This window comes from Coturnix japonica, chromosome 1 (genome assembly GCF_054131305.1).
Source record: "Coturnix japonica strain WE chromosome 1, WE-NBRP24, whole genome shotgun sequence".
Lineage (NCBI taxonomy): Eukaryota > Metazoa > Chordata > Aves > Galliformes > Phasianidae > Coturnix > Coturnix japonica.
The window spans coordinates 173375881-173403818 of record NC_140663.1 but is presented as its reverse complement, the minus strand read 5'-3'; the positions used below and the strand labels follow the sequence as shown (position 1 = coordinate 173403818).

General features: G+C 41.0%; 2 protein-coding genes across 4 annotated transcripts; one reads left to right on the top strand and one right to left on the bottom strand.

Moving 5' to 3' along the window:
- Positions 1–901: 901 nt before the first annotated feature.
- On the top strand, positions 902–6418 carry CCDC81 (coiled-coil domain containing 81). Its single transcript, XM_015852400.3, has 9 exons — positions 902–988; positions 1256–1379; positions 1916–1977; positions 2343–2499; positions 2969–3225; positions 3871–3959; positions 4623–4741; positions 5014–5116; positions 6202–6418. The coding sequence occupies exons 2-9, from the start codon at positions 1283–1285 to the stop codon at positions 6227–6229; spliced, it is 912 nt and encodes a 303-aa protein (XP_015707886.2). The 5' UTR covers positions 902–988; positions 1256–1282; the 3' UTR covers positions 6230–6418.
- Positions 6419–9052: 2634 nt separating this feature from the next.
- EED (embryonic ectoderm development) lies at positions 9053–25599 on the bottom strand. 3 transcript variants are annotated; one of them, XR_014942269.1, is made up of 13 exons: positions 25459–25599; positions 21484–21636; positions 16954–17046; positions 16211–16276; positions 15348–15473; positions 15150–15231; positions 13540–13631; positions 12552–12685; positions 11854–11941; positions 11322–11427; positions 10671–10829; positions 10221–10294; positions 9053–9383 (listed from the first exon to the last, which is right to left on the bottom strand). XR_014942269.1 is itself a non-coding variant. In XM_015852399.3 (12 exons), exons 1-12 carry the CDS (start codon positions 25579–25581, stop codon positions 9257–9259), a joined length of 1335 nt encoding a protein of 444 aa, XP_015707885.1. In that variant the 5' UTR covers positions 25582–25599; the 3' UTR covers positions 9053–9256. The 3 variants fall into 3 exon arrangements, 2 of the variants coding, with proteins under 2 accessions (XP_015707885.1, XP_032298150.1); XM_015852399.3 differs by lacking the exon at positions 11854–11941; XM_032442259.2 differs by lacking the exons at positions 11854–11941; positions 13540–13631; positions 15150–15231.
- Positions 25600–27938: the final 2339 nt, after the last annotated feature.

Sequence of the window (27938 nt, the reverse complement as noted above, 5' to 3'; positions counted from 1 at the left end):
AATGGAAATACTTGACTACAGCAAAAGTCAGTGTTGTGTGTGTAGAAAGAATCTCCTGAAGCTGTATTTAAAATGGAAGGAACTACAATATGAAAAATGAAAAGCAGTTTCATACTTGTGAAGCTTTGAGGTGTGTTTAACTGTAAGTAAAATTGATGTCGCTTTTCCCTCTTAATCTCACTGTGGTGAATGATGGGGAAGCATCATGGTGGCGTTTTTCTTGCTGGTCCTTGTGCTGTAAATGCTTTTAATTCGTGGGCAGCTCAGATTCCTGTCCCCAGCTTGTATGGATTATTACACCTCCCTCCCTTTGTCTGGAATGTGCTGTGGAGCTTAATCTCAGGTATCTGACTTGAACTTTCCCTATGTGGAAGTGTAGTTTAGAGAGTAGTCCCTGGGACTTCTTCCATGCTGGCCAAATAAATACATTTGAAACAGCTGTTAGAGGTCATACTTGGACTTATAGGTTTGTACTTTGCAGCCTAGAGCTGTGGGGTGACTGGTCATTGACAGTGCAGGTACTTGGTGAATTTTGTCTCCATCCAGCTTTCTCTATTTGTGGCATGAATTATGAAAAGAGGGGAAAAATGCTTCTTGGTATGTAGACGGGTTTTTTTTCTGTGAGAATAATGGGTTACATCAAGGTGTTTAAAGTCATTTCAGGGATCTGTGAGGTACCTTTGCAGTGTTTGAGGGGAATTTATTGGTGTTTACGTAGAGAAACTCTTTGATGTGGAGTGAACTGAAGCTTCACTTGATCCTATGAGCCTCTCCATAGAACTTGTCTGTTCTCAGAACCTAGAACAGAGCGTCTCCATCAAAACAAGGAATGTTGTTTCTGAGTGATGCTGGGGGTGGGGGGGGGTTGTGTTGGGTGAAGCTGCTGTCCTTTGTTTAGTATGAGAGAGCGTCTTCTCTTCAGTATAATCAAATATTTAAATGTTCCAGACAGCATGATGTCCCTAGTACTACTGCAATGAAGAAAAAGGTTTGTTTCTAAGCACCCTGGTCTGTTGTAGAAGTTCATTTCAAGTAGGCCTGCCATCGCTACACACTGTTCTCCTACATGTAATGTTGGTGAAGCCATATAAGAAGGAATTGGTGACAAAGCAGAACAACTTTCTTGTATTTCCTCTACCCCTACGTCAATGTGTGAGGAAGATGCTGGTGTTTGAAGGAGAGCACTGGATGGCTCCTCTGAAATCCAGATGAGAACATTTAGAATAGCGCAAGAGAAACATCTTTGAACTTTCAGGTCCAGGTGTTAACCTAGAGGGTGAGTATGGCAGACATGGCTTCATTTTTCTGGCCACGGAGAGGTGACTGGAAGGCATCTGAAGGAGCCTTGTTTCCAACACTGATGTCTCTCACAACCAAAGGTAAGAGCATCTGGAACTTTTTCATGATACTCTCATAATGCCTATTCAGTGGTAGGAAAGGATCGTCCTGCTCAGTGCTGCTGCAGCTTTACCTGAAGTACTGTGTGCAGTTTGGGGTATCTAATAATAAAAGCAATAAGGAACATCTAGTAGTAGATATGCAGGGGGGTTGGAGCTTTGATGATCCTTGAGGTCCCTTCCAACCCAAGCCATTCTGTGATCAAGCTATTAGAAAGCATTGAAAAGAAGGCTACAAAGGTGGGGAAGGGTTTTGAGGAGGAAGATGTTTGCGGAGCAACAGGGCTTGAGGGAACGGCGTGGAGCTGTGTCAGGGGAAGGGTGGGAGGGTTCTGCCCCAGAGGGCAGTGGGCATAAAACAGGCTGCCCAGGGCAATGGGCCTTGGAGTTGGATCCTTGTGGTTCACTTCCAATTTGGGATATTCTGTGATTCAAAGTACAATAATGAGTTTAGGAATGTGCTGCGTGGTGGTAAGCTTGGTGACACCAAGCATGATGTTCTTTTGTTTGCTCTGCAGACATCGTGCAGATTTGGGATCAGGTGTCTCTTGACGTTCAGCGACAGTTGGCACTAAGCAAGGTGATCTTCGTGCCTTGTGTTTCCTCTCATACTTGGGTAGTTTGGTAGCCTGACCCTGCCAAAGTCATTAAATACCATTAATGTATCCAACTGCACTTCTCTTCCTTTGCTATTTTCTTTTCCTGCTTTAAAATGCAGTTTAAACGTGCGCCACAAGATAGATGTTTTTGAATATATACAGAAAAAGATAAGGTCTAGTATACCCCAATGATTGATGCTTTCAGTTTCCATTCCACGCTGCCAGAGCAGATCACCCAGCTCACCTGATCCTTTAGAGATTTCAGAAACCCTCTAATTGAAGGATGCTTGCATTAATTTGTCTTGGAATCCTCACCTGCTTTCATTTCTCCTCTTCTTCCTTCTAGAACATTGAAATAGTTGGACTGGGGATTTTTGCTGTTCATAGACAAGAGCTACGCATAGGAAAGAATGATTGCGTGCTCATTCACAGACCTGTATTTCGAATCTCCAACGTCATCAGAAGCGTTTTTGATCTTAGCTACGCTAAAAGAATCATTCCTGGTGAGAAGATGGAGTAAAACTGTATTTCCTGTTGATAACACCTGCAGGGTTAAACCACAACATTGTTTTCCTCCTAGAATGAAAACAGCATCAGATCACCACAGCCTGAAACCAGGATGTTCCTCTGAAACACTTGGCACGTCTGACTGGTGTCTAGTAGTGATTGCTGGGCCTAAAAGTTGCCACATCGGCCCATAAATCTATGCTACTTTTTGATTAGTCTGAATGTTTCTCAGAGGGTCTGAGCAGCTTTTCTGTTTTCCTTAACTGTATGTTTGACAGAGCAATGCTGCATCACTCAACCCCTCCGTGCCTGCACACTGAGTGGGGGTAGTTAAAACGGCCTTATCATGGCACTTCAAGAAGCCCATTCTGTAACATGTAATTGTCCGAGGGCCTGAAGACTGCAGAAAGCTGATGGCAATTAGAGTTTTAGTTATGTGTCCCTGTGCTCCTCTTGTGTTAATAGGTTCTACGCTAGCTGTCCCATTGAACTATGCCACAATTGCCTGGGAGACATCTCATTCCCTGGACGTTGTGGAGAACTGCATAAAAGAGACCGTGATGTATCTCTCTCGCTGTATCTCAAACGGACTGAATATCGACTTTGTTCTCAGGGACGTGGGTGTCCTTCTTATCAGGCAAAAGAAAGTCAAAATGAGGTTTTATGAACATTTTCTTCTCAGCCTGGACACAACAGGGAACTTGAAGGAAATTATTATCAATGTAAGTCTTATGCAGTGCAACTTAGAGGATTTCCAAGTGAATCTCAAGGGCCTGTTGAACTGGTGCCTCCTGGTGTGCCATGACTTGGCCAGCCACTTGGCTTAGATTTAAATTACAACAGAGGAATTGCTCTTTGGATTTCTTCTTATATAGTTGGTTGTCTTGCTGAAATGTAAGATGTGAAACACAGCTGTATGGGGCCAAACCAAGGCTCACAGAGCAGCTGAGATTGGAATGGATCTCTGGATATCCTCTTGTCCAAGTCCTTTGCTCAAGCAAGGCCATTTAGACCAGGTTGCCAAGGACCATGTCATGGTGGCTGTAAAATACTGATCACTGGGCTGAGAGATTCAGTTCAGTGTTCCCTCTCTGAAGGCTGAGGGAAGAACCAGCCTGTGCTCACCTCTGACTTCTCCAGTAGTCAAGAGACTTGTTTTCTGGGTGAATCCATTGAGTGTCACTCTCACAGAAAGCCTGGCAGTTTAAGTACCTCAAATCAACTCTCTAAGTTGCATCTCTGGTGGTTGTCACGAGAGGCTAAAGTTAATGCAGCTGCTGCTTTTATCAGCTGAAAGGTTTGCTACCTTGGTTAGTAATATGTTAATTACCTTGGAATCATCTTGCCTATCTCTGTCCCTTTTGCAGAGGAAGAAAGGGACAATGAACTGGGTCATTTTCCAGGGAGAAACTGAAGTTTCTGATGTCTGTGCTGAACCTGATATCCTGTTCCCCAGGTGAGGCTATTTCTGTTACCATTCACTGATGATATGAGCAGCCTCTCGCCTCACAATGGGCAGCACATTACTGGGGTTTTTCAGTTACTCATGGATTTACTGAGAAAACTTCATTCACAGTACACTCCATGCTTAATGTTCCTTGGGTTGAATGATGTATGTCTTCACTTGAAGTAATACAGAGAAGTGATTTCTCATACATAGCCATAAATCATGCAAAATAAATGTCGTTTATTCTTTAGATGGAATTTGTGGAGCATAGAGAAGAAGACAGGCAAATACTGGCAACTTCTTCAAGTTTCACCTGCTTTTATTCTTCTTTCCTTTTGATAAGACTGCAAAAGGAAAGCCAACAGGAATGTTTATAGTGGGACAGGTCACCAGATGGAGTGATTAGGTTTTGCATTAATCTGCACTGTTAGCAAGCTGAGTCAAGTGAGACCTTTAGAATGCATGGACAAAGCCTTTCCTTCTACAGGCACTGGCGTCCCTTCCCATGTAACTTCATTTCCTACCCAAAGCATTTGAGGGCATTTCATTCTAAGTGGTAGACTGCAAAGTACTCATAAGATATCTCTACAGCAGGACGAGGTTACTCATGAAAGCTGCAGAGGGAATGTGGTGCCCTTCATGCACGTACAGCTGTTGCCTTCTTGTTTGCAGCCTGCAGTTTAAGACCGAACACGGAAAATTCCTCCTTAAATCCCTCCGTGAAAAACCTACCAAAACCTTGCAGGAGAAGAAGACAAAAGATGTCTTTAAGGAAAAGATTAATGGAAAAGGTAATGTCAGAGCAAGACTCCTGGTAGCATTCAGTATGTTCTCCTTTTGTCCTGACTTCAGGTGCTTCATGTGAATGCTAAAAGGCACCATGTGGCACAGCACAACTGTAAAGTAACGCTGCTTCTCCAAGAGAGACTCTCCCCCTAACACTGGGGGAGTTGGGAATTAACAGTCTCAGTGGTATTTATGACCTAAGAGTGTCTGTGTGTTGTTCTCATGCGAATCCTCAGCAAGGTGTTGTTCTGATGGTGATGTTGTTTCACACCCACAGGGATTCTTTCAGCTCTTCCTCATAGTGGTCCTGTGAAAGTCAGGGCTGTCGACTTAAAGGAACAGCCAAGGGAGAAAATCAAGAGAAGAGAATCCCCCGTTAGGTGAGTCTGTGGAGGAAATGGTGGAGGGTAATGCTGTGCCTTCGTATGTATGAGAACAAGAGGTTTCCTTTGTGTGTATATGTGAAATCTGAAAGACTATGGCTCACAAGGAGAGCAGCAGGCTGTGAGTAGCAAACTTCTTTCACGCCTTTTGGATCTACTTCATTTTACTTGAGCTGTCTTCCAATGCATTCTGTTTAGTAACTGAGTGAGGACAATTGTTCCAGAAGTTGAGGATTATTTTCCTATTCTTTTATTTGAACGAGCCTGCTCTTTTTGTTTTCTGAGAGTAATGTTCAGAGTCCAACAAATACTTTGTGAAAGGGAGGATGGGTCTCAGTGCCCTATGAACCACTCCTTGAGCATGTATCAGCTTTGTTCAATACTTCCAGCTCTTGCCAAGCACCAGCAGAGTGCAGAGGTAACTAACGATGAAGGAGTTCTCTTGCTATAGTTGGAAAGGTGTTGCTTGAGTGGGTAAAACATAATTCAAGTCAGCCCATGCTCCCCAGAACCACAGCAAGCTTCTTTTAGAGGGATAACATCAATACCAATAAGGCCTCCTGACCTTGGAGCCTGGAACCAGGGCTGCATTACATAGCTCAAGGCTTTTGCCTTCACTTTTGTTGGAGCAAGGCAAGAGACTACAAAGCTTTACAGATCCTCCCTGTGTACCTGAAGCAGGTCCTCTGCTGTGAATATGAGCTATAAGCAAACTCATCCTGGCCTCACTCAAAATGTTCCTGGTATGGATCTTTTGGAGGCTGGATGAAGATGAGGGAAGATCCTGTAAGGAACTGGATGGTAAACAACAACACTTTAAGCAGAACCCAGAACTGAGTTCCATGTTCCTGACCACTCTATCAAAACAACAGCAATAAACTCTATGGAGTTCTGTATTTATAATGACAGCTTTAACTGTAAAAACACTTAGTAAGATGATGTTGATCCTCAACAAATTCAACTGTTTTCAATGTTGTATTCAATTGTAGCTTTTGGGAACTTACTGGGCACAGCCCAGAGTTGTTTTTCAGAAGCCTCGGGAGAGACCCAAACCCTCAAACTCTTGCTTGGTTTTCTTTAAGATGTCCGTTTGTGGAGAAGCAGCAATGAAGGCAGCTGAACTGCTGGAATGGATCATAGCAATCATTCTGCATGACCCATCAAATCCTCCTATAGGATGTGGCAGATTTTGTTATGCAGATGGCAGATACCACATACAGCTGACAACATCACAGGTGGTAGTGGAAGAAGATGGAGGAGACAAATGGAGACTGGAGTAAAAGTTGTTATGGCACAGCACTGAAAGCCGGGTGGTGGTGATTGCTCACGTTTTCACACTACTGTGCAAGTGCCTGCCCTCTGTGGAAGTAAAATTAACACCTCACAGGCCTCTGGAGGCCTCAACTAATGAAGAACTGCATGTCAGCATGACCTAATGGCCTCTCTAAGTCAGCCAATTAATAAAGGAGCCAAGGATATTTTTAATTAAAAATGAAAGAATAGGGGGAAAAAAACAAGGGGGAGGTTATTATATAGAGTTCCCCTGTTTGGCTGAAGCCTTCCTGTACGCTGTTATCCGTTTGCTCCTTCTTGCATTTTTCTGTAGTCTTGCTATGTGACTTAGTGACAACTGAGTTTTATAACCTAAAGGCAGATAGATAAAACTGCAATGGCCTCATTTTGGCAATTTGTACCAGCAGAGGAAGTCACTCTGCTGCTCTGCCTTCTCTTCTACAGCTATAGTAACAAGCTGCTTCTGTTCTGATGAGATCAGTACTGCCTTCATGTTATTCCACAGCCCTGAGCTTTTATTGTTGGGGTTTTAGAAAGCCAGACTAGATCAAGCGGGTGGGACTGTTAAGTCTCCCCAAGTTGCCTTGGCTCCAGTCTTGCAGGCTGCAACTGAACATATGTGATCATACATGTTTTAATTCAGCAGCGTGCATTAAAAATTTATTATTATTATATTATAGCCAGATCCTCTCTCTCTCTAAGCTTAGTCATTATGGCATGTGCTTCAGGACATCACTGTAAACTACTTTCCTCTTCTTTCCAACCTACTGTGGCTTTTTCTTGCTCTCCTGTAAGAAATACTGGTTATGGTATGTTACTGAATTTCACTGGCTGTACAAGATTTGAAAATATGGCCTGGGGGATGCTTAGGGAAAACAGGAAATTTAAGACAATTCTAGGTGCTCAAAGTCCTGTGCAACCTAACTCTGAAATCAGCTAGACAAGCTCTTTAAATGACAGTAAAGATGCTTGAGAAAACTGCAGTAATTTATGCTGCAAGCACCTATACCTTGTTTCTCCCAAGCTACAAATACAGAGAGAAGCTGGTACCCTCATTCATAAGTACCCCTCTGTAGTATTTCTGTGTGACAAGGAGATCAGTCTGACTAATGCTGCTCATGACAGATGCTGTATACCATAACCACCTGTAGTTTAGAGTCAAGGTTTACAATGTTTTTATTAGCTCTGACATTTGTTTGCTGTGTCCCAAGAGTGAGCAGCTCTATGACTCTGAAAGAAACTGAGTCCAGTCCCATTACAGGGAAGAAATGGTAAATACAGCAATAGCACTGACGCTGCACTTCAAAGAACAAAGAGCCCCGACCAAACGGGACCCAACCCTAAATCACATTCCAAAGGAAACTTCTTGGAACATTTTCCTCCATTTTAAGAGAACAGTTGTCAGAATATTATGAGTTGATTAAAGCTGAAGCCACCCCTAATTGTATTTAGGCCTTTATTTAAGTACCACCTTTCCTTCCTCTCAAAAACAGAATAGCTCATTGGTAAGAACATGCAACTTAAAATATAACAAACAACCACCGTTGAAAGTCACAACTGCTTTTGTGTCCTTTTTCACTTTCAACATTTGCAAACACTCAGTGCTATCAGTTTCCAACATTATGTTCTGAATAGGGTTTAGCTCATCCGGAGAAAGCCTGAGTATTCCCACAGCCTTTTTGGAGTCCTCTCCAACTCAATTCTCCTCTCCTACAGCTTTTCACACTACCAGGCCCACACACATGAGATACACAGGCCCACACTGCTGCTGCCACCTAAGTGCTAGTTCATGCTGTGCTAGCAGTTCAGATGAACTTGAGGTTAAAACCTCCAATCTCACTTGTCATCTTTCCCCTCATCAGTTTATTTTGCTACAAAGGTATTACAGCTGTTCTCCAGGAATAAGAACAATATATATATATATTTTCTTTTCTATAAGGGGGAATTAATCATATGTTACAGACTAACGCTTGCAAACTACTTGCCAGCTCCAGGTCTCATTGTTCTGCCACTTTCTAAGCACAAGCTTAGTCAATACCATTTCAAGCTGAACAGGTAGGCCACCTACACAGAGAATTTATGAGCTTCCCAAACTGGAACGAAGAGGCAAATGCAATACCCTGAAAGATAAAATCCAGATCAGTATATTCTTGAAAAGTCAGTAGGAGACAGAACTATTTATCTCCTTAATTCAATCAAAAAAAAGCACTAATATGTTGCCAAAGACTGTGCTTATATGTACATAATACCCTAATGTATTCTTTTCCATTAAAATGTTAGGGTAAAGGATAAGAGAACAGTAGGAAAAAGAAGCCCTAGGTGGTTAATCTTTAGTAAATACAGTTACTAAACAGTCCCACTGTTCACACAATTATTCTGCAACATCTTAGACTACTTACACAGCACACAAGCATTAACGTTTCAATTATGCACACACAAATGTTTTATCCCTGGATGATATTCAATAGCTTCACTACGTTTCTAGTCAGCATAAAAAAGGATGAATAGAGCTTCAAGCACACACACAAAGTGTCAAGCAAGTTACTACGTATTTACACACTAGCTGTACGTAGAGCGATTCCATGGGCCATAACCAAAAGCTTATTGAGGTAAATAATTAAAATGGACAATTCAGAAAACTTTACAAAAATACTTCTTTTTATTGAAAGCAGCAAAAGTTCAAGCAGAACAATACACAGAATGTAAACATCACTAAGTTCAGCTCCAGCCTGCTGAACCTTTGAGAAAAGTCTACGCTAAACGCATCTACCGTACTAGCAAGTTAACAGACTATATTATAATCTGAAAATATATATTTTCTACTTTGAATTAAGAAAAAGTAACTTATCGTAGTCTGTCCCAGCGCCAGATACTGGCATCATCACACACAGCTATAAGGATACTACTATCCCTGCTAAAACTGGTTTGTCGAATGGCAGCAACACATTTAGGATGAGTAAGAGTCGTACACCTATAAATAAAAGAAAATTATTCAGCTGCAATGTTAAACCTGCACTTGCTGCTACTACATTATGGAGTGCTGTTTCACCAAATACTTATGCGACCTTGAATTCAGAAGGTAGCAGGATTATATCACAGTGTATTCTGTATTCCAAATTTGGACTTGGGAAAGCACTGATGTCTGGTTCACCCACTGCCAATTCTCATCCACCCAATTTTCACAGAAGCACTGATTAAAATCTTATTGAACTGTGTTATTTAGGACTTTGTAATCAATGTTCTTTTCCAGTTGTTTGGAGTAAAATATGGCCACTGGGCAATTCAAGACTGCAGCATTTTTCAGCAATTTTGTATATGTGTGTCTGTATTTTTACATATGCACACAGACATTACTGGATGTACACAAATATACTGTACATGTGTTCAAACATGCAATAAAATTACCTGGCCATGCAGGCAAGAAACTGAAAAGCCATATTGTTTCCTTCAGGTTGTGCTCATAGCTAACCTTTGTACCCTCATTACTCTAGTCCTTCCATCTATTCCTCCTAATTGCTCCATAAATCTACCTAGTCAGTGTGCAAGCAACTGGAGGAAGATGCATCATTTCACTTTATCTTCATACACTGCTCAACACAATTTGATTGGTACCTCTTGGCACTATTGCAATGTGAATAATAGAATGGAAGAGTAAATAAGTAACCTCCAGGGGCTCAGAACATTTATTTACCTAGTAGTAAGAGTGGCTACCACTGTTTAAGAATATCAGTAGTTATCAGTAAAAGAAAGAGGAAAGTTCCCCAAATTCCTGTCTCAACAAAAAGAAAACTGAGCATTAAGTACTCACTTGGCTTTATGAGGATCCTCTATTTCTAAATCCCAAACGTAAAGTTTGCCAACCTGATTGCCAAGAGCAAGCATCTTAAAAAGAAAGCAGAGGATAGAGAAGTCTTACAGTATTATTCAAAAGATATGAAACTCATAAAAACTCAAACTTTAATGAAGACTCTACAGTTATGTTTAAATGTTTGAACATTAATTGCTTAACAAGTTTGATGAAGTGGTTGGAAATCCTAAATAATTTGCTTCCTTTCTCCCATATTATTGTTATCTATCTCTGCAGCTAGAGGAGTAAGATACCAATAAACATAACAGTTTCCCATAAAGCCCCTTGTAGCAGACCATTCTGCTTCTCAGACACCACATCACAGGTACCAAAACTTCCCATACACAGAAATATAGAATAAATAAAGGGCTACACACCTTCAGGTACAGCAAGGCCCAAGCTCACACATACCTTTTGCCAGAAATCCATTGAAAACCTCATGTACCATATATCACACTGGCTGTAATCGAATCTCCCAAGTATGGTCACATTTGACTCACTTGGCTTGATTTTATCTATATCATCTTCCATTTTGCCAGGTTTCCAGCATACAATGGCATTTTCACAAGACTTGGGGGGAAAAAAAAACAAACAGTGAACAACAACAAAAAGTGCACAACATTCAGTTGTAGGAGAACACACATGCACCAATTTCTGCCAAAGATGCAATGCCACCATGTAGTTTAATGTCTCCAAGTAAGCAGTGCTAGTGTTATCACACAAATCCAAGGAACTCCATTGTGTGAATCCTCATTTCTCCTTTCAGCTGCAGGACCCCACATGAGTAACTATATATTCATTCTCTTTCTGTACTCCTCATGCAGAACACGGGTAGTTGACATGTTGCTACTTCTAGCACAGTTCTGACCACTGAACTCGTTTTACTTTTGAAGTAAAAGTTGCTTATCTACACATGCAAACAGACACCAAAATCTTTAACATAAAATCATTTCATGCAGCATAATAAGTTAACCTACAGTTCGTATTCTAGTGAAACTACTACTGTTTAAGAGCCTAAAAAAGCAAATAAAAGCAAGGTAGCTGAAAAAGCTTGCACTTTACCTTGGAAAGAATTAGGTCACCCAACCATCGTACACAGTCAACATAGTTCCTATGTATGTCTCTTGTAGAAAAGTCAGGAAAGTGGATTTTCTGGGAAATAAAAGGTCTATGGAAAAAAAACAGCCATGTAAGATTCAGGGAAACACTGAAATACAAGCCTAATTTTCAATGACCAGTTTTAATATATTTCAATGATAAAAGGACAGGTCTGTCTTTTTTGTTCTTTTAACAGTTTTGCTGCAAAGTAGATTTTGTCCCCTAAAATGGGAACTGTCCATTTTCATCTCATTCCTACTGAAATAATTTACTTTCCCAAATGCTTGATTATAAAAGACTGTACCAAAGCAATACCACTCCTTCAGGTGCTGCGCACAGCTCCCATTGCTAAGTACCTCAAGAACTAATTAAAGCTCCACTTTCCTGATGCTTATTTTGCAACATCTAGACTGTTAAACAGAAAAGCACAATAAAAAAAAGAAATATTTTTACTTTTTTTTTCTTTTAAGCATCATTTAATATTTGGTAACATTACCAAAAAAAGCGAGAGCATTTTCACAGCTAGTCTCATTGCTGAACACGTTCAGTGTGTTTTAGACTCTTCAATTCTCTCAATGGTTTAACTGGAAGTTAAGATTAAAGAGTTGATGAACTTCGTCAGGAGAAATTTATCTATCATATAACTAACCACTGTATTTAACTGACAATTTATGTGAATCTGAAGTCAGATAGGACAATGACAAAAATTAAAGTTAATACTACATAAGGAGTTGTCTTTTTCCAGCCCTGGAGTCAAATACAATAATTAGAGATAACTACACAATATAAAACTCAATTGCTTACTACGTTTAACAATTGGATTTCCTCCTAGAAATTTGGAAGTGAGAAGAAAAAAGGCAGTGACGCATCTTAAAACATGATGTAATACAAGCTTTAAGACTGATAAAGACGATAATCCCAGACGTTCTCTAGTCAAGTAAATAATTAAGAAGTAATTAAGATATTCCAAAATAAAAGTGGTAGGAATGTTAATGAAATTTAATGAAGTTCTACTGAAACAAACAACAAGAAGAGAGATCTTCAAAAGAGATTCAATGTCCAGCACAATCCCCAGGTCACTATCTCCAAGAACTTCCAATGCCTACAGTAATGAATCTGGGCCATTTGTGAGAGTTTTTATTTTAAAATCTTTAAAAAGAACCCCAGAAAGCCAAGAAGATGAAGACTACATACCTGTTTGTTTTATTTGGGTTGTACTCATAAGACTCTTTGATGGCATTTATCATTCTCTTGGAATTAATTCTCCAGAGTTTGAGAGAGTGATCCATTCCACAAGACATGATTTTTTCACCAAGAAGATCATAATCCTATGTGTATGAAATGATTTTGAGCACCCCCAGCCTAAGCTGCATTATATCAACTCAGATTTTATGCAAACATTTCCATCAAAACAGCTTTTTCTGTGTAAAGAATGCAATAAAAACTGCATATAAGTTAATCTCACTAAGTACAAAGAAACACGATCTCTTAATAACCACAGTTACTCCCTATCAACAGAGGCATATTCAGCAGCACTGACAAACAACAAATCTACTGCTAGTGCTCCCTTTTAGTCAGTTCCCTAGGTTTCATTTTATAGAGGAATCCTGACACTACTCCAGAGCTACTGTATGGATATGACTACAAGAGAACACAGCATCAGGTCTTGAATAAATATATATCTCACCATTCAAATCCCACAACAGAAAAGAAAACAACTGTTATGAAAAGTGTGCTAAAAGTCAGCTGCTCTAGTCAGTATTTACTGGGTACCAGCATCTGTTTGTAGCCACTGAAAAGCAGCATAACTTACCTGAAAGAACTTCTTTCCTTCACTACCATGCCTCTAAAAGATCTGTTGCTTTGGCTTGATAAGACCACAAGAACTTCACAAGTGGGACTATAATAAACTCTTTCTAGCCCCATGAAGCTCTATCTTATTTAGTTCTAGGCTGCGTCGTGAGAAAACCAGCTACTGAAACAGATACAGAAAGTGAACACCTGTCCTGACTACGGAAAGGTGGCCAGATCAATGAAACCACTACATTTAAACTTTACTTATGCACTTCTCTTTTAAAGCAGGTAAAATATCAAAACAGTGCACAGGAGGATAAAAAGTTGCATGTTATAGGCTTGCTACCCTTTGTAAATCTAAATCACTGCCCCACAGTCTTCCACTTACTGCACTTAACACCTCATCCCTGTGCCCTTCTACTCCTCCAAATATTGCAACCAGCGTGTCTGTCTGGATGTTCCACAGTCTCAATGCATGATCTATAAAGAACAAATAAAATTACATGCTGCTTTTTATATGTACATAAGAATAATATATTTCAGCTTCACCACTTTCAATAACAGGTGTTGACGTAAACATTTAAAAAGGCACTTCATTTTTCTTCAGTTGTTAGAAACAATGGGTCTGCATTAACTAAATTGCCATTAAAACTAAACTGCTGTCAGAATAATTGTAATTGAGATAGTGTGCCCATCCCCCTCCCCTAGTGACAGTCCCTACCAAAATATACTTAGGTCTTCAGATCACCTGAAAGTAGATCTTGAACAAGTATGCCTTTGTTCAGCTTTATCTCAAAAGCAATTTGTATTTCAAATAAAGAAGTGTTAAAATTCCTTTCAGACATTCTTACAACAGCATTCAATAAGGGTTGGTTTTTTTTAATCTTAATTTTTTTTTCTTTTAACTGCTATTCTTTATGAGCCACAGACTGGAGGGATGGGAGGAACTGTTTCAATAAATAATACGTATTCCAAAGTCAGTCAGATAAGCCTGCTTATTTAAAGACAATTCTGACAGTTGCTAATTAAGGACTTCTACTGTATTCCCCATATAGAAATAGGAACGTCTAATGCATTTCCCATTTGGATTCTACAAATACACACTACACTGAATTATGGCAATACCAATTGGAGGGTCACTCAGTCCCAAATATTTTCTACTATTTCTACTCATCTCTCAATCAAGCAGTTCTGAGACTCCACTACTCTTTTGCTTCATGTCTAATTATATACATTGTCCAGATTAAACCTCATAAATCTACTGGCTGATGTCAAAATGGTATCAAAAGGACAAAATACACAGAAGTCTTGAAATTCAAAAGTAGGCCCACAGCACAAACTTGACGGTTGGAAGAATCAGAGAAGTTCCCAACTCTAATAAAGAAACAATCAGTGACACTGATTACACTTCAGTCAGAAGCCCCCTTATGTTACCAGCTCTAGTATTCCTGAAGGCTTGCTCCTGAGGCAAATCAAATATCCCCTTACTTAACAAAACAGTCCAGATTAGGAAGCTGTGATTGTTTAGACTGGACAAGTCTATGAGACATCACAGCATAAACTTGCTTCTTTTTTCACTAATGCCCTTTTCACTCAAAGTCCTAAGGAAGTTTTCCCTTTGCAGGCAGTGGTGAATACTATCTGCAACACTAAAATACGCCCACTAGATGGCACCAGACTTCAACAATTGAAAGAAATTGAAACCAAGTAATGAAGAAAAAGCAACTCCAGTGCTTGCATTTCTTTCCTGAAAAAACAGTGGTGTACACAATCCCTTCGCACCACAGGTATTTTTTTTATTGTAGGCCATGGATTTAAAATGTATCTAATACATATCCAAGAAGACCAACGCTTGCTCTAGACTTCCAAGGTAAACTTGTTCAATCCCACTAGTAAAATTTTCAAAGAATTGAGAGATTTTGGCCATTTTCAAGATCAAAAATCCAATCAAAAGTATCCTGATTTATACAACAACATAAGTGGTTTTTTTTTCCTCACCTTTGCTTACAGATAAAAGGAGATTTGGATCTCTTGGATGGAATTTCAGTTCATTGATTGCATTTCCATGACCCACGTAGTGCTGGGATAGAATTCAGAGACCGAGTTATAATCTCCCCTCACGTTTACATGTACTTAGAAGACATGTTTCATGCCTTACGGAAACATAAGCTTCATTTCAAAGTTCTGAGCACTTACCTTTATGCACTGCATTGTAATAGGATTAATTATCCTAATAATACCCCTGGATCCTGCCACAGCAAGGAGAGGATGGCTTGTATTACTATCATATGTCCATGCACAGGTATAAAAGTTTTCATCTGCCTGCATCTTACGTTAAGGAACAAAGAAAAGACTGGAGTTTTGGTTTTGAGCAAAATTAACTTTAAATATATTTTTAAAGTGCTTTTCCAAGTAAACTTGTTGTCCATGTGTCCACAAATGGATCCAACAATAATTAAAAACAAAAAAAGAATATTTGATCATACAACTGCAAATAATAATCAGCACTGACTTTCCTAGAGATTTCCTCACTTCTGTTTATAAAACACATAAGGACACCTTTCTCTTGGCATCACTTTTCAATCTTTCTCCAAAATATCAAAAGACTGGGAATAAAAATGAGGATGAATCAAGACCCAGTCAGAAATCAGTAACCTGTGAACTGCAACTGATCAACAGAAGTTATTACCACTTCAGAGCATGAAACATAATTCTTAGGCTTGAAATCCAGTTCCAATTCAGAGAGCTGAGACCACTGTAGAACATGGAATGTGAAACTCTGCACAAATATTGGTGTTGGGAAGACTGAACTGACAGAGAATCAGTTTTCAAATACTTTAAGGCAGCACGTTACATGAGTCTGCATTTCCGATATTATTTCAATACGAAAGACTCGAGGATGTGGGAAAGACGAAAGAAGGCTAAGACCCAACAGGAGGAATGTGCCACATGAGCAGGGTATTAAATCACAGAAAAGCCTCTGTGTTCTTTTTCCTACAAAGCCTTCACTATTATGATGAAGAGGAATCAAGCAAGTGTTTTTTTACTTAAAAGGATACATCAGCATCCACATAGGACTGTAACAGGCGGATTTCTCCTTGGGAGTGGCATTCATATAAAGTAACCTAGGGAAAGAAAAAGCTCTCATCTCACCTGTTTATCTAACAGTGGGTTTAATAAAACAATGTGCCCAACAGTTTTAGTAAAGCAGCATTCCAGGACTTGCTAGCAGCCCTTCCCAGATATTAAAATATACTCTTTGAATATTCTCTACTTATAACTAGTTACTTCATCACCTCTAACCAGACTTAGTCTTTACATGAGCATTTGATATACAGTTAATTTTAGTTTAGCACTTTTGTCAGGTTGGACAAACCTGGAAATGAGAGACTTCTTGTTTATGTGGAACACTTCCATAGAAGGAACTTGAAGACTAAAACAATGTAGAGTCTTGTTCATAAAAAGCCTATAAAATCAGGCTATCAATTAAGCCTTTTAGAAACAGTAACATCTAAGAAGAATTTCAGTGAGAAGATACATTTATGCACCTGTCTTCTTTAACAAATGTTCATGTTACTAGCAAAATTTTAATTACCACAGAGGCTAATTCCCAAGCAGCTAAGGCATGGCATCATACTGTAATTCAGAGGCAGAACATCTCCAAGATAACAGACACTACATACCTCATAAATATGGCATTCTATGCAAGTCACCACATGTTAGTACTATACAAGGTAAGGGGTTTCATTGAAAAAAATGAATGCAAAGAAAAGCAACAGGAGGTTGAAAACAAGTTACTTACTCTGTTGCTGCCTACAGTGGCAAAAACAAGAGGATCGCCTTCTTTACTGTGCCAGTTAAACTGGACTCCAAACAAAGGCTGACCATGGTCCTCCTGCAGATGTAAAGCAAGGTTAGAAAAAAAATAAAGCTCACAAACACATTATTTCTGTGAAATTCAGCTGTAATGGGAAACAAATTGTTATGTTTTCCCCCCAAACTACTAGGTTCACACCCAATATAATTTCATATAGCCAACAGTTAAGAAGAACAGTTTTGTAACATCACATTTTAATTTGGCTGTCTTCACAGAGGATAAAGCAGTATTTCTTTCCTCTCAACAAAGTTTTAAATTCTAAGGGAAGAACTGTTGCCTCACAGCTGAGAACAGAAGTTGGCCCAACTACTGCTTACTCTGCTTTGCATCTTTCAACAAGGAAACCTCCTAAGGTCACGTCTATAAGCACTTTATATTGCTGTAGTTACTTTCACACAAGGATTTACAACATCACAAAGGAGATCTGTTAGGATTGAGAAGAATTATACTGGTGTTAGGGTGGAGAAGGGTTACGTTTCACTATTACAGCACAGTTAGGTCTTGCAACTCTATCACAGGCACAATGAATTAACTCCAGCATATCACAAAGCTGCTGCAAAGCTCATGTCTACAAAATGTTTTCAAATCTCCTTCACAAACATTTATCAGAAGAATGTCAAGTATTATTTTTATAACATTTTACATCAGTTTAAGGGGGAGGGAGGGGGGAAAGAAGCAGATATGTTTACAAATCACAATGAATATGGTGGTGCTTGTTATTAATTGATAACAGTATTTTGGCCTGTCCTGACAGGATGTTTTCAGCAAGAATAATGTTCATTAAAGTGCCTCCCCACAGGGGACTGTCTGGGACAGTACAGGCAGGAAGGAAGTGTCTCATGATGGCTGTTAAGCAGCCTTCAAATGGCAGTGCTTCAGAGACAACATGAGAAATATTAGCCCTGGCAGCTCTGACCCATACAGGAACCACAAAACAAATTTGAGGAGGGGGTATGGGTAAGGAATTCAATTCTACTCAAAAACAAAACAAAACAAAAAGACTTGCTAAAAAGGAAGTCTGGAAGAATTTGAACTAGGCCATATTTACTGGGAAATGCAGTATCTGTTGTTACCTCAATGGGGACAGCTAGAAGAGCCAAGTGAAAAAAATACCTTTGAGTGAAGGCCCTCCTGCATCTCATAAGGAGAGGTACAATTTTCAAAGCTGAATACGGATTAAGAAAGCATGTTTGAAGTTGAACTCTAAGCATTAGCCACTGTAACATTAAAGAACAGGTAGCTGTTTGATGGGGAGCGTGGGAAAAGTAGCAAGGTTATTAGTAACCCCAGCACAGAAGAAAAAAGAGGAGGTATTCATCACTAGTACAGCGTTAAAATTAAATTAAGAGACACAGAATTAGGAAAACACCAGGGTATCTGCCTGAAGTTATGCTTACCTCATTTAAACTACCATCATCCTCACTGGTCAGAAACAGCACGTGCTATTTTGATAACACTGATAACTGTTTTAATCTTTGTACCTGCTGCTTACTAGGTTTTCAAAACATTACACTGTTAGGTGCTGCATGTTAGTTATCCTGAGAGGCTGGATCTGTCACAACATCCTGACTCCTGGCTTTATAGACAGTTTGACCCAGATATAACAGTAGAATGGTGAAAAGCCACTTTGACCCTTGTATAAATAAAGGGCACAGACCCAAAGTACTTGGGTTCTTCATGCACCAGAAAGAAGGCAAAGAAACAGATCCTACAGTTGCTATAAAGGTAAACAGATAATCAGCAGTTGGTTCTGCCCTCACTCACTAAATAGCAGCTCAACTTCGGCCAGACAAAATAAGGTTAGGCCCATTTTTAGACAGAAGGCAGCGAAATAAACACTAAGCCAACACAAAATAATCACCTGCAAGTACATGAGCCCATTTTAAAATGCCATCACCCACACTGCTAGTGAGGCACAAACTGACCACACATGCATTCCTGGTTCCTGAAGGGGAAGCAAACTACCACTGGCAGTGGTTTTAGCTACTTCTCCCTTACTCGACAACAAACTAGAATCCAATTCCCAGGTCCAGGGACAGCAAGTAAAAGCTGAGATACTCCATTCAACAGTTAACAGCTATTCAACCACACCCTGAACAAGAGGGAAGGGTAGGGCAAACTGGCATTGTTCTGAAGGGAGCACATCAAAGCAAAATTCCTCTTTGCTGGAAGATCTAGAAGAAAAATTATATGCAGAAGTGAGGATGTACTTTGTTAGTTGTATGTGCTCATTTATAAACTGTGTCGCCACTCAGCCCACGGACAGCAAAGATTTTTTCAGTATACCTTCCAGTAATGTAGTGCTGTAAAAAGCAATAAAATAAAGCACTTTTTGCTTTCCTGTTATTTTCCAAGTTATATATTTGTTTGCCTGATGCTTAAATTTCAGCCAAAATAGCTTCCACACTAGTGGTTAAAAGGCATATTTAGCAAGCACTGTGTTTTTCAGACTGAATCATAACCATCTGACATTCAAAGTAGTCAGCAATGGCCATGTTTCTTTGTCTTCAGAAGGAAAGAAGAAAAACAATGGAAAGAGGGAAAACTAAGAATAGGAAATTGAAAAAAAATCAATACATCTCTAAAGAATATTAAAATGAATTTCTATGTCTTTAAATCACATTGACTTTTCATTTATATCAGTATGTCCATCTTACAGCACAGTTCAAAGACAGAATGAGATGCATTATGTGAGATCCAATGAGTTTAACGTCCCTCTGGACCAACACACAATATTCAATTGTTACAGTTTATCTAAATAGCATCTGAAATATTAAGAATAAGAAAAAGGAAGTGAGGCTTCCCCAAAAATGAAGTAAAAAGAATTACCTAACCTGGCTACTATTTGTTCTTTAAACCAGTTCAAAGAGAAACTGGAAGACTTAGAAATATTATATCTTACTTAGTTGAAATGCTACATTTACTTTCTGTGTTTGACTCTGCTTGCACAGCAACCTGTTTCCAGGCCCTGATCCAAGTCCTTGAAGCTGGGAATTAACCACACAGGGCGATCTTTTGGGTCACCCCAGAGTAGGTATGAGAGATGTCCTGTTATTCCAGAGTACCCTTGAAAAGTACTAACCAGTTTGGGATGTCCGTGGAAAGAACACAAATATGCTCAGCATTACTCAGATACTGCTAAATGTTTGGGTGCTGAAAGGCCCACAGCCCTATTTGAAGCAAGACTTGAAGCCATAGAAAGCACCATCTGTGGGGGTGATTCATGTGAACCATAGAGCTGCTGCCTACCTGGTTGAAAATGAAAGAACTCCTCCACTCTGAAAGAACCAGAGATTATTTTACACCTCAAAAAGCACATTAAGATCAACTGCTTTCCCAGACACTTGTGTCAGAGTAACTTCATATCACAATTTCTTGCACAGCAAAGCTCATTCAGGAGGTTTCCATGATCCAAATCTCTCATCCCCTCCCACTTAGCTACCCTAACATTTCAGCGAGGCAGTCTGAAGCCTAAATTCAGAAACAGCAACATCAGCAAAACCCAGCAGTGAAGTGTGGGAGAATGACACAAATCTGTTAAAGAAATTCTGAGAAAAACACCCACTATGGAGCTGCACATAACCTCTTGTTAGATAGACAGAAAGTTTAACACAACCCCCATCATTTTCAGTATCTAAGTGTTCCTTTTTTTTTAGAAATCTTATAAAAAAAGTCAAACCCACTGGCATATTTACTGCTTTTAACATATAAATATCCCACACGAAGCTGGGGAATGAAAGAATATCTTGACACTGTGCAAGAATCAAAGTGAAAACAACTCATTCAATTCCTCACAGCCCTGTGCTTAGTGCAGAAGAAAACACTACAATAAACACAAGAACAGGGAGTCAAAATCAGAAACCCATATTCCTTCCTAGCAGCAGGTACTGTATATAAACATAAACATGACCCACATCAGGTACACACTCAACCCTCCTGACTAATCAAACCGCATGATGGGATTCATGACAACTGATTAATGACAATGGTGATGACAGAAAAAAAAGGGTGACAAGGAAAGCGTGAGGAGAAAATCATTCCCAATATTGTGATTGGTTTGTGGTTTTCTTCTCTAATACATTTCATCAGGAAGAAAAATCTGTATGGAATCTGTGCTTTGCAGCAAGCTGTCACACATTCAGTTCTGTTCAGTTAATCTACCACATCAGTAACTACAGCTTTGATAAATGACATAATCATAAAACAGCAAACACAACTTTGTAAAGCAATTGGACTAATTGCAGCAATGTTGAGAAATAGGAATGGCATAGGCATTTTTCTTCTTCAAAACTTGGTCAATTCTCAATGAGAAAAACACTTTCTTAAATGAACACCAAACACAGGTATTTTTAAATTATATGTATATAATTGTCCTGACTGTCTCACAGTCTACATTTACATCACTGACAGCAAACAGTATCCCACATTCCCATGCTGAAGTTTACATATACCCACCTTCAGGCTATTTACACATTTGAAGGAATATTTGCACTTCTTTGACTTCCACTTTCCCTTTCCCCAGCTTTTTCTTCCCGGTGCATTAGGAGTGTTTGTTGGGGTATCGGGGCGTTCCGTGTTAGTTCCACTTTCAATACTAACAGCATCATCCTGAAAACATTCCAATTACACAGATTGAAATGAAGATGTAATTAACTGATAGATAAAATCATTAGCTAACTGCAGCACTTGGCCCTTTCACTTTCCTCTTCCTCCTCCACAAGAACAAAAGATCCCCCAGGACTTGATTTTTATTTAGCTTCACATACTTAAACCTGTTACTAACATAATAGCATTTCTCCCTGGAAACAGAACATGAATCACACAAGGACTAACCCAAAAGGGTCATACGTGAACTGTGATACAGTGAAACTTCTTTGGAATACAGGAAGCTCTTCTTAAGAAATATCTGAATACAAAGTAATTGCCTTCCTAGAAAGTATCTTTGACGTACACGGAATGAATACTTCTGAACTAATGAATCAAGACAATGTTTGTTTAAAAATATATTTACCCATGTCAGGAATCTAACCTCTCTTGAAGTCCTCTGTAGGCCCTCAGCAGCATCAGGAATAGCACAGTTCTGCAATAAGTCAGCAGTGCCACTGGAAGAGGAACTTTCACCCCTTCCTCCCACTCTTTCTAACTGATTCTCATCTCCAGTAGTGCAAGACAGGTTTGGGAACCATAATATAAGGACACAAAACTATTAGGAGGGCTATGGGGAGTAAACCCACAGGAAAAAGTTCAGCTTATTAAATTAACTAACTTTTTCTTCCAACAAACTCATTTCACAGCCACATGATGACAAGACCCAAATTTGGGGAGACAGAGGCAGACAACAAACAGCCTGTCATTCCGAGACATGAAGTATAACAGGAAGCTGCATCACGAACTCCGCTAGGAATATGGAATAAGGTCAGTCATTTCCTTCATACCGCATCCTAGCAGAGCTAACTTCCCCCTAACAAGCATAACCAGGTTTTGCAATCTTTACATTTAGCTATTTCTTTTCCTTTACCCTAAGCAGTTTCAGAGCCTGCCAAACACTGGTCTCCTAAGAGCACTTGCTGTCAAGAGTCATAATACTTCACGGCACTGAAGCTTCCTCTGGACTAATCAGATGCAGTCAATACAAGAACACATTATATTGGTATAATAAAATACAACCACATAACTACAACTAAAACATGACCAACAAACATGCCTTCAGGATACCTGTGGAGTACCTGGGGAAGTGCTGGCACTGCTGCCCAGAGAAGCTGTGGATGCCCCATCCTTGGAGGTGATCAAGGCGAGGCTGGATGGGGCCCTGGGCAGCCTGATCTAGAGCATGATTTAGTGGTTGGCAACCCTGACCATGGCAGAAGGGTTGGAACAAGATGACTTTGAGGTCTTTTCCTACCTAACTACTCTATGATTCCATGAAAAAAGAGACTTCTTGCAAATCAACACTGTTATGTCCACTTTTAAGGAGAATTTAGGCCTTTCAGGAGCAGCAAAGCTCATAACAAAGTTTTAGAAGGAGACTTTCCACCTTTGAGACAACCTATAACAGACACCAAAGCAAACCTGAGAGCCTCTGTCACCACATCACACCCAGATTCACAAATCATTAAGGATTGTTCAGCCTGGAGAAGAGGAGGCTCAGGGGAGACCTTATAGCTCTCTATAACTTCCTGAAGGGGGATTGTAGTGAGCTGGGGATTGGCCTCTTCTGTCATGTAATCAGTGATAGAACTAGAGGGAATGGTTTTAAGCTGCGCCAGGGGAGATTCAGGCTGGACATTAGGAAGTATTACTTCTCAGAAAGGGTAGTCAGGCATTGGAATGCACTGCCCAGGGAGGTGGTGGAGTCATCGACCATGGGAGTGTTCAAGAAACGTTTGGATGTGGTGTTGATGAATATGATTTAGCTGGGAAGTATTGGTAATGGTTGGACTAGATGATCTTCTAGGTCTTTTCCAACCTTGATAATTCTGTGATTCTGTTAGAAAAATCATTTAAGATCATCTAGTTCAACTATCAACCCACCACCACCATGCCCACTAACCACATCCTTCGGTGCCAGATCTACTCTTCTTGAAGACCTTGAGGGACAGTGACTCCATGACCTCCCTGGGCAGTCTGTGCCAAACACCGAAACAATCCCTAACACCCAGAGTTACCACACAGCCCCTCCTTCCTTCTCTATCCCTTCTGATGATCTTAATGTTCTGCAGAAGCTGAATGACAAACGTGTGGCCTGCATGTCCAGTGATGTTCAGTGAATAAGGCCCAGCAGCAGTGGCACACAGCACCTCAACAGAAGCACTTGCACAGGTTATGGGCAATGCGATCCAGCGCCCATACTGAGTGCTCTAACCAAGAAAGACATCATGCAGAACTCCTACGTCATTAACTCTCCCAGTTCACCAACTGCATAAACTGACTACCAGATTGCTCAGACGATCACAAAGAATCACAGAATTGTAGGGGTTGGAAGGGACCTCTAGAGATCATTGAGTCCAACCCCCCTGCCAAAGCAGGCACCCTACACCATGTCACACAGGAAGGCGTCCAGGCGGGTCTTAAATATCTCCAGAGAAGGAGACTCCACCACCTCCCTGGGCAGCCTGTTCCAGTGCTCCGTCACCCTCACTGTAAAGAAGTTCTTCCGCACATTTGTGTGGAACTTCCTATGCTGTACTTTCATCCCATTACCCCTAGTCCTGTCCCCACGCACTACTGAAAAGAGACCAGCCTCACCACTATGGCTCCCACACCTCAGGTATTTATAAACCTGGATCAAGTCCCCTCTCAGCCTTCTTTTCTCAAGGCTAAACAGACACAGTTCCCTAAGTCTCTCCTCAGAGGGGAGATGCTCCAGGCCCTTCACCATCTTTGTGGCCCTTCACTGGACTCTTTCCAAGAGATCCCTGTCTTTTTTGTACTGGGGAGCCCAGAACTGGACATAATATTCCAGATGAGGCCTCACCAGGGCAGAGTAGAGGGGGAGGATCACCTCCTTCAACCTGCTGGACACGCTCTTTTTAATACACCCCAGTATGCCATTGGCTTTTTTGGCTACAAGGGCACACTGCTGGCTCATGGTCAATCTGTCGTCCACCAGGACGCCCAGGTCCCTCTCTGCAGAGCTCCTCTCCAGCAGGTCTTCCCCCAACCTGTACTGGTGCATGCAATTATTTCTACCCAGGTGCAATACTCTACACTTGCTTTTGTTAAACCTCATCCAGTTTCTTACTGCCCAGCTCTCCAGCCTGTCCAGGTCTCGCTGAATGGCAGCACAGCCTTCAGGCGTGTCAGCCAATCCTCCCAACTTCGTGTCATCAGCAAACTTGCTGAGGGTGGTCACTATCCCCTCATCAAGGTTGTTGATGAAGATGTTGAACAAGACCGGACTCAGTACAGACCCAAATCAGTTGATCTTTTCAGCTGTTAAGTTACTTGGAATCAATCTCACGACCTTTGGTTTAAATACTCTGATTTAGTGCAGTTGAGAGGTAACAGCCTTCATCCCTTACAGCCAATTCCTGCTGACAGCAACTTACGAGAACACAAGTGCATGGAACCTGAATTAGCAGAGGGGTCTGTCTGGATGGTTTCCAAAGGATCCTTCCAACCCCTACAACGTTATGATTCCCCCCTATTCCTTCATTTCCCCAAAACCCTGTGTGCACAAATTAACACCGAACAACGTGTTAATGAACACCCCACACCGAGGCAGCGATGAAAAACGACAGATATACCTAAAATGCAGATTTTCGTTCGCTACATCGCAATAAAAACCACTTAAAAAGTGACATTGAAAACCGCTCACACCTCAGGGCCTCCAATTCTCCCTCACGCACGCGGGGTAAAGCGCGGCCCCTCTGCCTCATGCTCCCGCCTCGCCACCGCCACCTTCCCGCTTACACCCCAACTCAGCCTCACGTTCTCATCTCCAGACAGATCCCCGGGGTTGCTGTTCTCATCGCTGCTCAGCTTTTGCTTCTTAGCCGGCATCTCTCCCGTCGATGCAGCCGCCGCCGCCGGGGTTTCTCCCCGCTCAGACATCTTCCCCGCCCACCGCCCACCGCCACGCAGCCGTAAAGCGCGGCAGGGGGGCGTCGCAATGCTTTGCCGTAAAGCAGCACCGCGCTTGGCTGTCCCTCAGCTGCCACACTGCTGAAAAATCCTCCTTCCCGCGTCGCGCGGGCGGTGTCGCCCATCTATTAACTCAACTATTAATTACTCTTATTATTATTATTATTTATAATCGAATGTATGAACATAATAAAGCATAATGACACTTTATACCGTTATCTGTGGCCTGGACCAGCACTTTCGAGCACGTTCATGGGATATAAAGTAGCCCGAGGTTCTGGTTACCACAGCTCCCGTGTCCTGTGAGGAGCACAAAGTTCCTCATCCACAAAGTCGTTTTTGGTTCTTTTGCTCTCCAAAATGCTCTATAGAGAAATGAGGTGTCTGTTCCCTGCCCTGTCACCCAGGCAGGGCTGGAATGAGGGGGAAAAAAAAGTACATCTAAAAAATGCTGTTGGTAGAGAAGAAAAATGGCCCGTTCCAATGCCCCATGGCAAGTTCCTATCACTTGCAGACTGTAAATAAAATACTGCAGTTGCCAGATGATATTTATTTATTTATTTTCCTAAAATCACATGTCCCAGAGTCATAATAATAACGAACAGAGGAAAAACAAACAAACAAAAACCAAAACAAACAAAAATAAACCAAAAAATAAAAACAAAAACAAAACCTATATATAAACATATATATATATATATGTATGTATGTATATATATATATATCTGATAAATAGGGGAAGTAATCTGCCCACAGGCACAGTGCCTTATCTGCTTCTCTCAGAGAAGAAAAACCAAAGCTTTCCTCCCTGGAGGAGGCATTCCAGCCTTGCAAAGTGATTTCTTGGAGGGCAGTGGCAGAAGTGAACCTTGCCTTTGTATCTACAATTTAATCTGGCATGAACTTCAGAGATAAGGGGGAGGAGAGGTGCTTAAGCTGGTGCATGCACTGTAGTGTTTTTAGGAACAGTCCCTCCTGTAGGCTCCGCTGGTGCAGTGTATAATACAGACCAAAAGGCTGTAGATCACAATTAATAAAAGCTCTGGGAACTTGCAGCTGCCCAAATTCGTGCACTAAGATCAAGGCTGTGATAAAAGCATTTTACACCTTTGTGAGGACATACACGGAGAATGAACTGACTTGTTCTTAAAATATGACGGGATATTTTTAGATTGGCATCTTAATTAAGACTAAATCATGACTGTGATTTAGAAATGAAGGGCGGGCACGGAGTTTTCAGCAGTGAGTGTTCTTAACTTCTCATCACGAGTGACCTTGAGCTAATGGAGAGAAGACAGCTCCCCTTCATTTTGCAGCTGTCACCTGACATCCTCCAGATGGCCAGCTACACATTCAGCTCCGCCACGTTTCACTAGCTCATCCCAAACACAAGGAAAGTGAGGGCCCCAGACAGCTTGTGCTTTTTGGCCTGCACACAGGAAGGTTTCCCACCCACACCAGAATCAGTCAGGAAAACCCTTCAGTCTCCATCAATTTGCTGGGCCAAACTGGTCTTTGCCTTCCCTTGTTTGAGTTTCTGGAGGACTTCTTTCTCAACATGACAGACCTCATGCTCCCTCTGTCTAGTTCTTAGTCCAAACCACTTGCCTTTCCAATTTCAGAAGATATGAAGGGCCAGTACACCAGGGAAGATGAGTTTCCAACAGTCATAGTACACTTCATCCAGCTTCTATTTAAAGAATTGGTTTGTGGTTAAATACTGGCTTGAAAGCTCAGAGGGTTGGCTTCAGTTTGTGCTCTGATGAAGTTCATAAGACAAGAAAAGTCCCCCTTTAGATACTGAAAGCCCACTCTCAGATCTCTCTGGAGCCTTCTTTCTCCAGGCTGAACTGCCCAGCTCTCTCAGCCTGTCCTCATAGGAGAGGTGTTCCATCCCTTGGATCATTTTTGTGCCCCTCCTCTGGATGCACTACAACAGCTCCATATCTCTCCTGTACTGAGGACTCCACATCTGGATGCAGTGCTACAGTTGAGGTCTCACCGGCACAGAGCAGAGGGTCAGGATCATCTCCCTTATCCTACTGGCCCCATTTCTTTTGATGCAGCCCAGGATACAGTTGGCTTTCTGGGCTGCAATGGTAGATTGCTAGCTCATGTCCAGCTTGCCATCCACCAGTACCCCCATGGGCTTATCAGCATGGCTGTGCTCTGTCCCTACATCTCCCAGTTTATGCTGATAGTGGAGGTTGCCATGACCCAGGTGCAGACATTGCACTTGAATTTGTTGAATCTCATGATGTTCTCCTGGGCCTACTGCTGGAGCCTGTCTAGGTCTCCCTGAATGGTATCCTGTCCCTCAGGTATTT